The 18,209-nt window shown below is 40.4% G+C and overlaps 2 protein-coding genes across 5 annotated transcripts in view; one reads left to right on the plus strand and one right to left on the minus strand.

Annotated features, from left to right (window-relative positions):
* Positions 1-1,179: 1,179 nt before the first annotated feature.
* On the minus strand, positions 1,180-16,967 carry Zfp62 (ZFP62 zinc finger protein). Of its 4 annotated transcripts, none has more exons than XM_045151771.1 (2): positions 16,893-16,967; positions 1,180-4,978 (listed from the first exon to the last, which is right to left on the minus strand). In XM_045151771.1, exon 2 carries the CDS (start codon positions 4,962-4,964, stop codon positions 2,208-2,210), a length of 2,757 nt encoding a protein of 918 aa, XP_045007706.1. In that variant the 5' UTR covers positions 4,965-4,978; positions 16,893-16,967; the 3' UTR covers positions 1,180-2,207. The 4 variants fall into 4 exon arrangements, with proteins under 4 accessions (XP_045007706.1, XP_045007703.1, XP_045007705.1 ...); XM_045151768.1 differs by having other exon boundaries at positions 16,897-16,947; XM_045151770.1 differs by lacking the exon at positions 16,893-16,967 and adding an exon at positions 16,222-16,733.
* The window catches only part of Btnl9 (butyrophilin like 9), a 47,827-nt gene continuing 45,950 nt past the window's right edge, over positions 16,333-18,209 (plus strand). Inside the window, exon 1 of the mRNA XM_045151773.1 lies at positions 16,333-16,375. The gene's annotated coding sequence lies outside the window, so the exon portion shown is untranslated. The remainder of the gene's footprint in view (positions 16,376-18,209) is intronic.

Raw genomic sequence — 18,209 nt, forward strand, 5'->3', positions numbered from 1 at the left:
CAGTATGTTCGAAGCCACTGGTTTTATCCCCAGTACTCCCCACAGTCAAACCCCAGAAAATCTTGTCTAAAAGGTGGCCAATCTCATTGCTGTCACTTCTGAAACCAATGTCTTAGGTCTAGTTGGGAGTTCAAAAACTAGGAACTTGTTTGCCAAGTTGGGATCTCAAGCCATAAACACAGCAATCTAAACCAGGGGGCACATGGAAACCTCACAAATTACCTAACAAATCAGGGGTAATCATATCTTGAGGAAATGGAAAATCAATGCCTACTGGGGAAAATACCCTGCAGTCTCTTCCTTTCTGCCTAACATTGGCTTTGCCACAGTGACTCTGGAGAGTGCTTCAACTTGTGTTAATGCCTTCGATTAGGCTGTCCTATTTCCACTTCTCAGAACTCCAGCTCAGCATCTGTGATTTCTCCCTCTTCCTAGTTGTCTAAGTTTCCTCCAAACACCTCAGGCGCTAATTAGCAGGTTTACTTGTAATCTTTCCCTTAACCCTACTCCCATTCTCTCCCTACCCTGTGACTAGGACAGTGTCTCACCAAGAATTTGCTGAACAAGCGAAGTCTGAGTTGGATCTGGTTTGCCAGTGTTTCATGTGGAGAAGACAGAGCAACTGTGGTCGTAACACCCAGTGCTGAGTGACAGAAACACTTTGCCCCCTTCTTCATACCATCCATCAAAACCCATCGGTGGAGATTTGGGAATGAAGTTCTCTCTAGCACATGACAGACAGGCACTGATACTGCTAGAAATAAACTAACAGCTGGAAGCTATACTCTTATAGTGATGATAGACTTTGAAGTCACAGACCAGACTTAGAATTCGTCTTTTACTAAGTCCTTCCCACAGTATTCTCAAACAGGTCAACTACTGTTACCATTGAAGTCAGTCTTCATAGTTCATGTATTTTATGTCACATTCTGCTCCTGACAGATTGGGGGTAACTGATCACTTACATCACTTGCACATTCCCAAGTCATCTCCAGCTCCAATATCACACTGAAGACAAGTGAGTCCTTAACAACTCAAAAGCCACCTGTGTTTCCAAGGATAGACATCACCTAACTTGTGGTGGAGCCCCAGCTACTGGTCTCTTGGATGAGACTCCTCCTGCCTTTGCTGATTACATCTAGTATAACTCATTCCACAAATAAAGATATGACACATAAATGGCTTCGTATACTGTTGCATCTGAAGTAAGTTGCAGACTGTTTTACGTTTCTTTATTGGAGCACCGCCTTACCTCACCACAACTATCTGGTATTCATGGCAAAGAGTCTCTTGAGCAACAAGATCATTTTTTTACAACAGACAATACACATATGTAGTACATGAAATTTTTACAACACATTCCCAAATAAACATTTAACAAGATTTAAAAAGCATGAATTCCTCCTCTCTTTTGATTACTAGGAGCTACTCAGCTTTTTAGCTTTTGCCATAAAATGCCCTCATTTCCAACATTTCAATTCCTAGGAATCCCTGATATTTTTTTCAGTAAGGTGCAAATTTATGTTAGAGCTGTGTCCCATTACATATTTAAAATGCCCAAATCCTCTCTATTCACTTACCATGTGTGAATGCCACCTTCCAGGTTTTCACTCATAATACATTTATGACTTGAGAGCTCATTTAAAATTTTTAAAGTTTTACTAAATAGTGTATAATATTGGCACCTTCCAAAAAAATCTGCATTTTAAGTGACTCTGTCCTACTTCCTGTTATAAGATTTTGTTTTTGACTTTTCCTACAAATAAATCTAAATTGTCTCAGAAGTTTTCATCTACTTTCCTCAACCATTATATTACTGTTTATAATTCATGATCACTAATAGATTTTTACTCCCTGAAGCCTTTCTCTCCCTGAATTTGCCCTTTGGAGGCCCTTCTTGGATCTTTTTCCACCAACCAATTCAAAATTGACTGAACTTCTACATTTTTATTCACATAATTTATCTAAATATGATCTTTCTGAACTATGTGATTTCTAAATGAAGTCCTTTTCTTATCTGCATGTTTTATATTTCAGAATGCAGGTCTGAGGATTTTAAAAGTGTTCCATCATTTGATAGGTTTTATCCTCAGTGTGAATTATTTTGTATTCCAAAAGGGCTCAACTATCTTGACACTACTTTAGTCTTCCTTGTTGGCTATGACTGAACCACTATCATTGAGAATTATAAGCCATGAATAAGAACCTCAAAAATTCTTACATTCATAGGGTTTTTCTATTTGAGATTTTTGATACTTGGTAGATTCTGCCTCCCACAGAGGTATCAGCATCCTGGTCCCATCAAGAGCAATTCCTCCTTGGTAGGTTCTCCTCTGAAGGGTACCACTATGACTTTCCATACTTGTCACATTTAAAGACTCCACTCCAGTATGGACTCTCTTATGCTTGGTGAGATTTGATCTGATATTAAATGCCTTTCCACAATCAGTACATCGGTATGGCTTCTTTCCAGTGTGGATCCTTTTGTGTTGGTCAAGGACGGATCTGTAATTGAAGGATTTCCCACACTCACAATTATAGGGCTGCTTCCCACGGTGAACACTTCTGTGATTGATGAGACTGGAGTGTGAGATGTACGCCTTCCCACACTCATCACATCCATAGGGTTTCTCACCTGTATGGATTCTCTTATGGACTGTGAGGCCTGAGCTGTTCCTGAAAGCCTTCCCACACCAGTCACATATATAGGGTTTCTCCCCTGTGTGGATTCTCTTGTGCTGAGAAAGGAGTGAGCTGTAACTGAAAGATTTCCCACACTCAACACACTTGAAAGGTTTCTCCCCAAGATGGATTCTCTTATGACTTATGAGAGTTCTGCTAGAGAAGAAAGCTTTTCCACATTCATCACACGTATAGGGTGTCTTGCCAGGGTGCGTACTTTTATGATTAATAAGGCTTGAATGTGAGATGTAGGCTTTCCCACACACATCACATTTATAGGGCTTCTCCCCGGTATGTATTCTTTTATGGACCTTAAGGCTTGAGTTATTTCTGAAGACCTTCTCACACCTGTCACATTCAAAAGGTTTCTCTCGGGTGTGGACTCTTTTGTGTTGAGAAAGGAGTGAGGTGTAGTTAAAAGATTTCTCACACACATCACATTTGTAGGGCTTCTCTCCAAGATGAATTTTTTTGTGGTTTAAAAGTGTTCTGTATGTGATGAAAGCTTTCTCACACTCATCACACTTAAAAGGCTTCTCTCCAGGGTGTACACTTTTATGATTTATAAGGCTTGAGAGTGAGATGTAGGCTTTCCCACATTCTTCACATTTGTAAGGTCTCTCACCAGTGTGGATACGTTTATGCACTTTAAGGCCTGAATTGTTTCTGAAGGCTTTTCCACACTCATCACACCCAAAGGGTTTCTCCCTTGTATGAATCCTTTTGTGCTGTTCAAGGGCAGAGCTGTAGTTGAAGGATTTCTCACAATAGCTACATTTATAGGGCTTCTCCCCTAGATGGATTCCTTTGTGATTTTTAAGGCTAGAGCGCGAGATATAGGCCTTCCCACACACATCACACTTATATGGTTTTTCCCCTGTATGGAGCCTCCGATGGACTTTGAGGCCAGAATTGTTTCTGAAAGTTTTCCCACACACATCACATACATAAGGTCTCTCTCCAGTATGAATAGTTTTATGCTGAAGAAGCAGTGAGTTGTAACTGAAAGATTTTCCACATTCCTTACATTCATGGGCTTTCTTTCCAGGGTGAATGCTTTTATGGACTGCGAGACCTGAGCTATAGCTGAATGCTTTGCCACAGATATCACATTTGTAAGGTTTCTCTCCTGTGTGGATTCTTTTATGTACTATGAGGCCTGAGCTGTTCCTGAAGGCCTTTCCACATTCATCACATTCATAAGGTTTCTCTCCAGTGTGGATGACTTTATGCTGAATGAGGAGAGAGCTATAATTAAAAGATTTCTCACATTCATCACATTTATAAGGTTTATCTCCAAAGTGGATGCTTTTATGGTTTAAAAGTGTCCTGCAAGTAATGAATGCCTTTCCACATTCATCACATTCATAGGGTTTCTCACCTGTATGGATTCTTTTGTGAACCCTCAGGCCAGAGCTGTTACTGAATGTTTTCCCACATATGTCACATTCATAGGGCTTCTCTCCTGTGTGGATCCTTTTGTGGACTCTGAGACCAGAACTGTTCCTGAAGGCCTTTCCACACTCACCACATTCATAGGGCTTCTCTCCAGTGTGAATCCTTTTATGCTGATCCAAAACAGAGCTATAATTGAAAGATTTTCCACACTCATCACATTTACAGTTCTTCTCCCCAGAATGGGTGCTTTTGTGGTTTACAAGGCTGGAATAGGACATGTAGGCTTTCCCACACTCGTCGCACTTGTAGGGCTTCTCACCAGTATGGATGCGCTTGTGGACCCGAAGGCTGGAGCTGCTGCGGAAAGTCCCTCGACAGTCACCACACTCGTAGCGCTTTTCCCCAGTATGCATAATTTTGTGTTGAACAAGGCGGGAGTTATATTTGAAGGATTTCCCACATTCATCACATTTATGCGATTTCTTAACAGCACTTGATTTCTGTTGTAAAATGGGGTATGAGTTTCCATTCACATTCTCTACCCATGTACCTTGTTCATTACTTTTTGGTTCTGTAGGAACAGTTTGATGTTTTGAGCTTGAGTGTAAATTTTTCCCAGATGCCTCATCTTCCTGTTCTGCTTTTACATTTGCAGTGCCCTTGGCTTTGCCAATCTTTTCCTCAATGCCACGCTTGTCTTCCTTCATCATTTTCCACTCAGGCTTTTCCAACTGACTCTCTACCTTGCTATTCCAACCACAAGTTTTATCAATCTTAGATTCCTGCAAATGATCCTTGTGAAGACTGTCTACTTTGGGCCACAGGGATTGTGTATTTCCAGCATTTTTATTCTTTTCAGCTGACTCCTCATCCTCCATGCCCATCTTCAAATTTGACACTAGAGCAAGGAAATAAAAACAAGTTTACTTTGTTTAGAAAGAACTGAAGAATAGTATCAAAATCTATTCACCAATTTCACAAGTATTATTAACTACATACTGCGTGACAAATAGCATTTTAGGCACAAGGGATACAAGGGGGCACATAACAAGATTCCTATATTTGCAGAGTTACTGTTAAAACACTAAAGCCCTGGATTTTTAATGGACCAAAGAGCTTTTATATTCCTGCATTAACAGCCTAGCATAAAGGCAAATTAAAACAGATTATATAGAAAACAGAACCACAGACATAAACGATCAGTTTTTGAGCAATGTCACCTCATCATGGAAATACAAATAGAAAGTAGAAGAAATCTCTAAAGAACAAGAGACGGAAAGATTATTATAAACTAAGTTAGGTTAACTTCTTATTGTAAATTTATACATAGACAGGAGAGAACAGGCAAAATTAAACCTGAGTAGAGGCATCAAGTAAGTGGTTATGACTACAAAATCACAGGGACAGTCACCAAGAGATAAGAAAGCAATCTGCAGCTATAATGAGTGGATCTGGCCTCCTGAGAAAGTAGGCAGTAAGAGAAGAACTCCACCACAAAGAACATGTTCCTGCCTGCTGGAAAATGCAGCATACATTCCTACTTGTGGACAGGTTAACCACGGTTATGGAAGATGAAAACCTATCAGACATAGAGGCCAAAGCCTATGCAATCCCTGCACTCAGAAGGCTGACAGGAAGAGGACTGCTATGAGTATAAGGCCGGCCTAGGGCACAAGTAAGTTCCAGACCAGCCTAAGCTATACTGTGAGACTCTGTCTCAAAGAAAATGAGGAGCAGAAGTGGAGAGGGAGGGAGGACAGGAGGGGGAGAGAGGTAATGAATCAAATCACAAACCAAAGAACCACTGGCCTCCATAACTTCAGGTTCTGTATCAACAAATTCAGCCAACCATGGGTCAAAGTACTCAGAAACACAAAATTACAATTGTACTGAATATATATGCAGGCTTTTAAAAATAGCATTTTCTATATACTATATAACAAACATTTGCAGTTTTAATGTTGCTATAGGCATATGTAACCATCCAGGCTACTTGTAACTACCATGACAATTTAAATAAGGGACTGTGGATATTAAATGACACCCATGTAAAAGCACCAAGAATAACGCTTGTCCCTTGGTGAGTACTATGTATTACTGGTTTTAATTTATTAAGGTATAAGAGGTCAGGCTATTGCATTAGGGACAAAATTCAGGGATAAAGCACATGACTCAGAAATGGTAAGCTTCCTAAAGCAGATTTTATGACCTAGGACTGTCACTTCAAAGCACTTTACGTGACTGGCACTCTACTTTCTGACTTAATGACTCCTCAGAAGAAACTGTTCCAATGAATTATCCTCAACTTTAGAAAATGAGGCATTTGTAAATAGACTTAATTTAAAATATGGATTATCTCCTCTTATCCTGGTGCTTGGACTATCTTAGAATACTATTCTGAAATTCTGCTAATCCTAGAAAATTCCCTATAGTAAGCATGTGAGGAAGAAAAAAAGACCAATAAAAATAAGATATTTATTTTGAAGTGAATATAATGTGAATAATGTGAATACAACTGACAATCCAACTTATTTTTGTAGGAATAGTCTCCAAGCTAAAGTTTATAGAACAGAAGGAAGAAGCCATAAACTCAGGAGATTAACAAGAAGATAAAATATTCACTCATTAGACATTAAACTGACCAGCAAGTCAGCTAAGAAATCATCACAAATCAGCTACTAATAACTATTAAGTTACTGCTAAGAGGACGCTGGGGAAAGGCGGCGTGGCCTAGTCCCGCCTCCCTGTACTACTTCAGGCAGAGCACAGCAGTAGCACTTGAGTGTGGAGCTACTAGGCAGGCTGGGCAATGCACTGTCAGCAGCACGCTGCCCCTGCACCGCCCCTTTCCCTTTCAACTTCGGCCACCTATCTCTACTCACCCTGGGCCTAAAGAGAGGAAGATGTTCAAGCTTTTACAGTCATAAAAGCAAATCTCCTGAAGAAAAGCAAAATCCCATAAGCTTTTCCAATGAAGAGCTATGAAGTACTAGCCATATAGGTCACTAAAATGTGCTTTATAGACTCTGTAATTAAAATAGTGTACTGCTGGCATGTAAATAGAGTAATGGCACAGGCCTATCCAGAAATTATATAGATACTAACCAATGATAAAGATAGTATTTCAAATTATTGGAGAAATGACAGTTTCTTTTAATAGTTTTGTAACAACTATACAGCCATCTGGAAAAAGACAAAATTAGATCTATTCTTTATACCACACAAAGGAAAAACCCAAATGGAATGCAGCACTAAATATAAAAGAGCTAAAAAAAAAAAAAAAAAACCTACAAGACATCAGAGATGAACATCTCTATGACCTGGGCATATGGAAGGCTTCCTAACTATAACCAAGATGCAAAGCTGATGTTTACATAAGGTAGTTTATTGTGAAATACCTTAAAATTGAGAAATAAAATAACAACATATAAGAAAATATTTGTAATACACACTATGTATAAAGACCAATATGACTATTATATAAATAATTTGCAAACACTGAAGAAAATAAAAACTAAAAAGCTTACAGGAAACTGTAAAAGGCAAGAACATAAAATTCATAAAAGACATATTAAACATGTGAAGAGACTCCTTTTCATAAATAAGACAAATATACATAAAAACTACGAGTTCTCCCTGTGGAGGAAAACAGGTATTCTTACACACCACTGGGAATGCAAGCTGCCATCACCTGGTGTGGGAAACATGGGCTAGCTACCAAAATGTATTACACATTTATTTCTCTTTCAATCGAGAAATATGAACTCTGCAGATAGATTTTCAGTAATGCAAAAGTGTATGCAAATAAAATTATTCATTATAGCATAATTTTTAACTGTAGTATTTGGGAAACTACTTAAATCTCTAGCATAGAAGATTAGCTAAACATACTATATACAAAAAGGAGTACTAAGAAAGAATTTGAAACATCTCATTGATCTGTAAAAATTCCCAGAATATACAGAAATGTAACATCAAAAAAGTAAAGGGCTGAAGAGGTAGATGACTTAGCAGTCAAGGTGCTTGCCTGCAAAGCCAAAGGACCTAGGCTCGATTCCTCAGGACCCACATAAGCCAGATGCACAAGGTGGTGTATGCATCTGGAGTTTGTTTGCAGTGACTGGAGGCCCTGGCGCACCCATTCTCTATCTGCCTCTATCTCTCTGTTTCTCTCTCGCACACACACACACACATATATATATATATATATATATAATATATAAATATATATAAAAATATATCTGTATATATATGTATATATATATATATATAATATATATATATTTAAAGAGTAAAGTAAAAAAGAAAATTGACATTAAACTTTGTGTGAGGAAGGAGGAAAGTAAAAAAAAAATTTGTTTATCTTTATAGTAGTACCAGGAAACAATCAAGTACTTTCAAAAGGTAGGTTAGAGAATAATGTACACAGGAGAGAGGAAGGAAAAAGAGGTGGGGGAGTCATTCTGAGTATAGCTATTTGTACAATATTTACTTATGAAAGTATGATAATGTTGTGCATAATCAAAAAAATAAAATTAAAACTAACAAGGATGAGAAAGAGAGAAAATCTTAAGCAGAAAACAAAGAGAAATGAATGAATGCACTTGTGTGTTACAGGAATACAAAACTACACAGAGAACAAGCAAACAGAAACAAGAAACTAATCCATGTAACCGAGGAATATAACATGTGACTACAAGATTGTCTATACATGGTGTTCTGATGGTTGGTGAGGGAAGAATTTAAAACAAGTGAACTACTGTTGGCAGATTTTTCTATAGTGTACAGGCAAAGCAATTCTGAAACAATTTTAGCTCTATTATGGAACTGAATAAATGTGCTAATTATGTTAGTAGTCACAGTTTCCTTGAGGAAGAAAGGCTGTAAAAATATGGGATAGAGAAACAGAAGGAAGAACCATGCTAGGATAAATTGGAGTTACTGCTGTTAACTCACTGTTTCTATATCATATGGCATTATGCATATTAATATAAATGTATATATTTTTCCTTTATGTACATGTGTGTATATGTTCATTTTCCTTAGTTCTGCCTGCCAGAAAGCCAAGAAGCTAACAGTACCTCAGTAGTAATGAGTACTTCCAGGAACCTATTCTCAGTTTCTGCCCTCACCTACTAAAAGAACCAAAACTCTTCCTAAATGGCTAATTCCAGGCTGGGAACAGAATATGTTCAAGATGATCTGAGGCATGGTATTATGTCAGCAAATACTGAGGGCCTCAAAATATAAGTGGTGGGGCATCTCACAAGACTATAGGAGAAAACCTGAATATCCATTTTAGTCACCACAATGACTAATCACAATAAGGAAGTACAATTACTATAAACAGGATTTCATGATATCTTACAGATAATATCAGGGAGAAAGGGGGCATCTGATTTAGAATGTAAAAGGAAGGCTAAACCTTGGAGAGGCAAAATCAGCATTCTGTACCTATCAAAAACTAGATGACAGAACAATCACCAGTGGATTCATATTCTGGAAAAAAATGACAAGAAGCACACTATCTACACAACTGTAAATATTCCTCCATAGACTGTTTGATACTGAAAGGGAGAACATAGCAATTACACATGAAATCAGACAGTGCCTTGGACCGGTGTTCTAAATTAATCATCTCTAATGGGGACAGTAATGGTCTAGTAATGACATCTTGAGTAGCAATATCACCTGTCAGAATGTATTATATGAACTGAATCACAAGGAAACAGGTTAATCCAAAATAAAGAATTTCTATTATACAGGCAGTGGGGAGAGGAAGAACCATATTTTTCAAAACTAACTTTTATAAGGCAAAAAAAAGGTGACGTAATAGAACAGTTTCAAATTAAAGAAGGTTAACTTCCAATACTAGATCTCATCCGGTCCTGCAATGGGGGGCAAAACTGACTAACAAAGTTAGATAGGAACGACAGATTAGACAAAAGCAGCATCACCTCTAAATGTACTGAAGCTGACAACTGTACTGGAGCTAGGAGAGAGCAAATCCTGCTCTAAAGAAATATGTCTGGATACTTTTAGTGTTAAAGGACCATGACGCATTAAGTTATCCTTAAGTGATTTTTAAAAACATTGTATATGAAGGAACAAGTGGACAAGACCAAGTAAAATATTAACTACAGGTAGATGAGTGACGGGCATCTTTTACTATTCTTATTGTTTTCTGTACAGTTGAAATAATTTCCAAAGTTTTAAAAATGTCAAAAAGTAAATTTAGAATCCATCAACTGTACCTTTCCCTCTAGGCACCACTTTCACTTCTTCCCAATATGTCACGAAAAAGTGCTCTTCTTCATCAGTCTCCCCTCAAGCTTCAGCTCTCAGCCATTGCCTTCACTCTGCAGGCTGCAACTGCCCTTTCTAAATAAGGCACTTGCTCCCCAGACACTTGCCTGGATGTTCCGGCCCCGCATTTCATCTTTAATCTTTCCCTCGACTGTCTTCTTAGAAACTTCCCCTGAACAACCCCATCCGTAGTATGACTCCTACCACTCCAAAGAGCTGTCTTAGAAGTTCATCTCTAGCACAGAGTCCTTTCTGTCATCACAGACTCTCCTAGCTATCTCTGCTGTCCTCTTTGCCTAAAATAAAAATGGGCTCTTCCACCTCTCTCATCTACATTCCAAACCTGCCTGTAAGAGCACCTGACTGAACGGAACAGTTATTAAGAGTTTACCTCTTCTTTCACCTCCATTCCCGATGCAATGCTAAGGCCTCAGCTTAACCCTCTCTTAATTCTCTTCTGGGCTACTGCCAGAGACTCTGCCTTCATTCTCATTCCTGTCCAGTTCTTCCCCAAAGAGCTGTTAAAAAGTGATCACTTCCTATCTGAATAGCGTAGTAATACAATAAAACTCATGCTTAACTTTAACTGCCAATGTATCTGACTTTTCTTCCTCTTCTTCCTTTCTCTCCCTCCCTACCTTTTTGAGAAGGGTCTCATTATGTTGCCTGGCTAGCCTTGAACCCTCAGGCTCAAGTGATTTTCCTGCTTTAGCCTCTAAGTAGCTGGGACTAAAACTGTGCCACTCTGGGGTGATAAGGCCATAATGGCTTTACCATTATTTTACAAATGTACTAATAACATTATGTGGAAAAGCTTGTCTTTTTTTTTTTAAATAAAGAAAACTTTTATCTTCTGCCAAATGATTCAATGTGAGAACATAGCAAGAAAGCCCTCACTAGAGGCAATTAACACAAAAGATATGCTCCTTTCCCCCCTTTTTCTGCAAGTCAAGATAAGGAATTTATTACACCCCAGCAGAGAGGTGGGAGGGAGCTGCCGGTAATCAGCTCCTGCCCTGTCTGAGCCAGCCAGAACCTTGGAAACAGCTAGGAGGCAGCTCTCCCATGCGTACCAGTCCAGCAAGACTTAGGAAACTTGGGGGAGAGAACAATGCGGACCAGCTGCTACCGGGTACCTCCAGACAGATTTCCACAGTCTCCTTTCCCTCAGACACCAACAGGAAGCCAGAGGATCTCATCCACCACTCTCCTACACAGCTTTTAGAACAACTGATTCAATTTGGGACTGAGAGCCAGCTGAGACAAGCCACAGAGGAAAATGGCTTCACAGCTGATAAACAGAAAATTCAAGCAATGAAATAACCTGGAATGTGAAAATCTCAACTCAGTAATGACAGACAGAGAGAGAAACACACATACTTTCCAATGTAACCCCTCCAAAAATCATGAATGCAAAAGAAATGACCTCCAGTGCAACTGAATTAGAAGAAATGCCAAACATAAAAAGAATGATCGCAATTATGCTCAAAGAAATCAAAGAAGCAACCAAATTTTTGAAGAGAACACATGAAATCAACTTAATGAAATATGGAGGTCAATTCAAGATATGACTAAGGAAATAGAAATACTGAAGAAAAATCAGTATGAATCACTGGAAATGAAAATCAGGATGTCAAACAAAATCTCCAACAATAGAATGAATCTATTCAAGGAGAGGACAAAACATAATATCTGAGCTTGAAGACATGTGGAGAATTTGGAACATTCCAACAAGGAAAAATATAACAATAAGGAGGCATGAGCAGGAATTTCAAGACATTTGGGATATGAAGAGATCAAATATAAGGATTTGGGGGGCTGTAGAGATGGTTCAGTGGTTATGGCACTTTCCTACAAAAGCTAATGACCCAAATTCAATTCCCCAGTATCCATGCAAAAGCAAATGCACAAAGTGGATAATGCATCTGGTGTTCCCTTGCAGCGGTTAGAGGCCCTGGCATGCCTATTCTGTCTTTTTCTGCTTGAAGATAAATAAATAAAAATATTCTTTTAAAAATATTTTTATTTATTTATTTGAGAGAGAGGCAGATAGAAAGAGAGAATGGGCATGCCAGGGCCTCTAGCCACTGCAAAGGAACTCCAGATGCATGAGCCCCCTTGTGCATTGGCTTATGTGGGTCCTGGGGAATCAAACCAGGGGCATTTGAATTCACAGGCAAACACCTTAACTATTAAGCCATTTCCCCAGCCCAATAAAAATATTCTTAGAAAAGCATTTGGTATATGAAAAAAGAAGAATTCAGTCAAATGGCAAGCTAAGTATTTTCAACAAAAGTAAAGAAAAAAATTTCTCAAAATTTGTGAAGGACATGCCAAAACAGATAAAGGAGGCATTTAGAACACCAAATGGACAAATCCAGAAAAAAACCCATCCTTGTTAGAATACAATTATACTACTAACCATACAAACTAAAGAAAATATACTGGAAGCAGTGAAAAGCATCTAGTTAACTATGAAGGTCAGCCCATCAGAACAACAGACTTCTTGACAGAAACTTTAAAAGCTAGAAGAGCTTAAAATCAGATATTTCAAGCTCTGAAAGACAACTGCCAACCGAAGACTATTGCACGCAGCAAAGCTGTCACAACTAAAAGAGAAAGAACTTTCCATGATAAAACAAGAACATCGAACTGAAGAAAACAAAAAGCACATACGTGGGCCACAGTAAGGAATACTCCATGCTAGAATAATGGTTAGTGCAAAAGAAGAGAATTAACAATTCTCGGTAACAATTCTGAATATTAATGGTGCTAATCAAAAGACACAGACTAGCAGAATGGATTAAAAGTAATAATTATTTCTGCCTCCAAGAAACTCATGTTTCCTTAAGAAACAGATGCTACCCTGGGCTAAAAGGATGGAAAATGGAATTTCAAGCAAATGGGCCCATAAAATAGGCTGGTTGTTCTGAATAGAATCCCAGTTGCCCAGGAAATAAAGCCCACTAACCAAGCCGGGCGTGCTGGCTCACGCCTTTAATCAGCACTTGGGAGGCAGAGGTAGGAGGATTGCCATAAATTGGAGGCCACACTGAGACTCCATAGTGAATTCCAGGTCAGCCTGAGCTAGAGTGAGACCCTACCTTAGAAAACCAAAAAAAAAAAAAAAAAAAACTTTTGTATAGCAAAGGACACTGCTTATCAAACAAAGAGGCAGCCCACAGAATAGGAGAACATTTTTACCAGCTATATATATGACAGAGGGTGAGTATCAATGATATACGTACGAAGAATGCAAACTAACAAGAAATAAAACTACCAAATAAAAAAATGGGCTACAGAACTGAATAGAGTTCTCAAAAGAAGAAATGTGAATGGCCAATAAATATTTAAAATGTCCAACATTCTTAGTCATCAATGAAATGCAAATTAAAGCTAACTTATGATTCCATCTTAGTCCAGTCATAATTGCTATCCTCAAAACTATACTCTCATTCTCTCTTTCTGCTTGCAAATAAATAATTTTCTTTTTCTTTTTTTTTAAAATAATTTTCTTAAAAAAAAAAAAAAACATGTTCCCCCAGACACAAAATGGCCTGGATATCCATGACCTCACAGTGCCTGACACTACCTACACAAGACCATCATACGAGGAGAAAAAGATCATGACATCAAAATAAAAGAGACTGATTGAGATGGGGAGGGGATATGATGGAGAATGGAATTTCAAAGGGAAAATTGGGGGGGGCGGGTATTGCCATGAGATATTTTTTATAATCATGGAAAATGTTAAAAAATTGAGAAAACAAAAAAACGCTGGAGAGATGGCTCAGTGGATAAAGGTGCTAGCTTGTAAGGCTTGACAACCTGAGTTTGACTCCCCATTATCCACATCAGACAGATGCAGTGATGCATGCATCTGGAGTTCATCTGCAATGGCAAGAGGATCTGGTGAGTCTACACTTTCTCTCACTGCTTGCAAATAAACAATGTTAAAAAGAAATCTAGTAACAACAAATGCTAGGCCAGCCTGAGACTACAGAGTGAATTCCAGATCAGCCTGAGCTAGAGCGCAACCCTACTTCAAGCCCCCACCCTCCAAACAAAATACCAAGACGACAAATGCTGACCAGGCCATGGGGAAAGAGGAACCCTTATCCATTGTTGGCGGGAGTGTAAATTGGTGAAGCTGTTATGGAAATTCACGTGGAGGTTTTTGTGATAGCTAAAAATAGAGCTACCACCCAAGCTGGCTATACCACTTGGCATATACTCTAAAGACGACACTTTGCTACACAGATATTTGCTCATCAATGTTTTTTTTTTTTTTTTGCCGCTCTATTCACAATAACTAGGAAATAGAATCAGCTTAGATGTCCATAAACTGATGAACAGATAATGAAGATGTGGGACATATACAAATGGAGTTTTATTCAGCTGTAAGGAAAAATGAAATTATGAAATTTCTAGGAAAATAGATGGACCTGAAAAAGATTACACCAACTGAGGTGGCTCAGTGCTTAAGGCGCTTGCTTGCAAAGCCTGACAACTTGGGTCCAATTTCCCAGTACTCCCGTAAAGATGGATGCACAAAGTGGCACATCTGTCTGGAGTTCATTTGCAGAGGCAAGAGGCCCTGGTGTACCCATTCTCTCTCTCTCCCTCCTTGGAAATAAATAAATTTTAAAAAATGTTTACAGACTCAAGTATATCAAAGTGGAAGAATATGCAAATGGAAGATGGAACTCCAAAGAGAAGGCATACATGGGCAAGAAAAAATAAGAGTATGGTTTGTACTTTCAGTTATTTTTTTTGCATTTAATTTATGAATATCAGAATTCTGAATGGTAAAGAAGACTTGTGTTTATTGTTTAAAAGTAGACAGAAGGACTAAAGGTGATCCCTCCCCCCTTGGAGTAAACTACTATAAATGAATACTCTCACAGATAGTAGTGAAGAAGAGACTTATTCCATGGAATAAGGGGAACAAAGGACATGCTAAAAGGCTGGTTGGTTGAGATTTTCTGCAGCTAAGCAGTAAGACGCTGGCTAAAGTCATGGATAGAACTGGTCTACTAGGCTAGGTTAAGACCAGCCTGAGGGGAGGGGTACTTAGTTTTTATTTAGTTTTTTTTTTAAGTTTTTTGAGGTAGGGTCTCACTCTAGCTCAGGCTGACCTGGAATTCACTATGTAGTCTCAGGGTGGCCTCGAACTCTCGGCAATCCTCCTACCTCTGCCGTTCTTTAAGCACTCTATAGGAGAGATTGTAATAATGGCTTGGCATATCAGCAATCTACAAATAATTGAGTTAATGTAAAACAAAAACTACTTCAGACCTCCACCCACAAATATATAATTATTCCCATATCTGTACAATGTCATCCACTATACTATTATTCCAGGTAATAAAAAAAAAGGAAGCAATCCAAACGTTACCAAATACAAATCTAGAACGTCTAAACAATGGCCAACCCCACAGCTCCTCATAAGAAGTCTGTCTTCTGATGTGTAGAGAGCTGTGCAATAAATAAGTCAAAGAAACAAAGAAGCAGACGGATTTGTTATGCTCCCACCTGTTCCAATAAAGGGAAAACTAAATCTATTTATATTTGCCGATATTTGAATAAAGAAATCCTGGAAAGTTATAGTTTAAGAAAAGTTGTTACCTTTTTTTTAAGGTAGGGACTCGGATAACCGTTGAGAAGAGTGGAAGAAAATCTTTTTATACTTTCATAACCTTTTAATGCCAAATAAATTTAATATCGGAGCCATATGAATGCGCTACATACTAAAAAAATTCCTTAACGAACAAAACGGCTTCAAGCTTGCAAGAAAAACGCAGGACGGTCCACTACCCAGTCTGCATGTCTTACATTAACACACTGAGCCCAGGGGCACTCCCCCACGCCGGGCCCCTGGATTCTTCTAGGCAGTCCCCGCAGACTAGATTCTTCTGCCTTCTCTTCCAGAAGTCAACACCTGGGGCTTGCACACCTCACGGCAGGTGTCGCACGCACCGATCTGCAGGTGAGCTTCCCCAACAGGAGGGTGGGGAAGAGCCTCCAGGGGACGCCCGCCATCCATACCTGCGGCAGGTGTCTAACTACCACCACCCTGTCACCAAAACGGGGGGAGGGGGTGAGGAGGGGTTGACAAATCGGTCACCCCTTTAATTAAAAGTTCCTTGTTGGGGCTCGTTTCCACGGCTTAAGTCAGAGGCAAATTTAGCTGCAACCAGGGCTAACGGTCTAGATCGTCCTCTGCCTTAGACAAGAGAGCTACGGATACTCAGGAGCTCGGGGGTCAGCATGCTGGCCCTTCCCTGGACTGGGGGCGGTCGGATCGTCCAGCCCCGGCCTGCTGCACGGCGGGAGCCGCGGCCCGCGCTCTGCCTCCGCCTCCCCGGGCCCAGGGCGAGTCCTGGTGGGGGGAAGTGAGGAGGGCGCGCGGCCCCCACGACCCGCCCGGAGCCCCGGGGGATCCCAGCAGGGAAGGGCGTGGCCGACGAGGGCCGGGGCGGGGGCGGGGGCGGTCCGGGACTCACGTACTGGCTGTCGGCGGCACCGCGGGAGCCCGGCCGCCGGCGGGACAAAAGCTCGGACGGCCCGGCCGGAAAGGAGCGGCGCCGGCCCCGGGGGCACTTCCGGGCGCCGCTCTGGGACGCGGGAGGACTGGCGACTCGTTGGTCCGGCCCGGGATCACGTGACATGCGGGGCCCGGGGCGTTCCCGGCTGCGGCGCCGCTTTGCTGCTTTCGTGGGGTTCCTCTATAATCCGAACTGGCTTAGGGGGCTTGGGTAGAATAAGTGCTTCACGTCCTGGCCCCTGTGCACTCACACGCCACCGTTAGTGACCAAGTAGGGGCACGTGCCCAGCAGAGAGGGCCCGCCTGCAAGTGGGGGAGCCGGGGAGGGAGCCGGGGACCGACCCTCGTGGGCATGGGAAAGGGTGGTCTCTATTCTTGGCGTCGTGCGTGGGGTGTCGCAGAGCCGCGGAGCCATTCTTGTGGCCCTTGGTTGGGCATTATTAGCCCAGGAGCTAGGGTGGCTTGGCTGACCTTGATGGTCACATGAAATTGGCATTGTCGCCTCCAGGTTCTTATGAATCTCTAAGAATGAAATCCACAGGCCATAGAGGGTGAAGTGGATCGTTTTATTGGTTGTTCGAGGGAGGGTCTCGCTGTAGCCCAGGCTGACCTGGAATTAACTAAGTTTAGGTTTTTGTTGTAGAGTTTAAGAGAATGAAAGAAGGCAAAGCTCTTACTGTTGTGTGCAGGAGGAAATCCCCAGAAATGGGAAAGCCACGGTGTCTGTGGTAGGCTCTTTTATGGGAATTTACTGGGGGCTAAGCTGCTCAGTCCAGACCCTAGGTCAGGCGTGCAGGAACTTGGCCAGGTGTTCAGGAAGAGATATGGAAAGACCAGATTAAGCAGGTTTCTAGGTACGGAGTAATCTCATTTGGAAAAGTATAATCTTAAAAGAAAGAGGGTAATCTGACATTTCTAGTCCCTTAGCGGCTCAAGGACATACCTTCAGGGGACCGGTTAACCTAAAGTGTCTCGGTATTAATGTCGACATTTTAAAAGTTGAGCTATGTCAAATGTGTCCAGCAGGATCTAAATTCGTGAAGATTTGAACTACCATCTACTTTTAACAAACTTTACATCTTTTTGTGTTTTACTTCCTAAATGTTTTATCCTAATATAAAATATTGCTATTCTACTAGACCCACTGAATTTTACCCTATTAGATACTGTATGTTTTAGGTTTCATTGTCCCACATTCTTAAGCAAATGTTGAAATCTTTGTTTCAAAACACCAAGGAGTGGGCTGAAGAGATGGCTTTGCAGTTAAAGTGCATGC

This window comes from Jaculus jaculus, chromosome 6, assembly GCF_020740685.1.
Source record: "Jaculus jaculus isolate mJacJac1 chromosome 6, mJacJac1.mat.Y.cur, whole genome shotgun sequence".
Lineage (NCBI taxonomy): Eukaryota > Metazoa > Chordata > Mammalia > Rodentia > Dipodidae > Jaculus > Jaculus jaculus.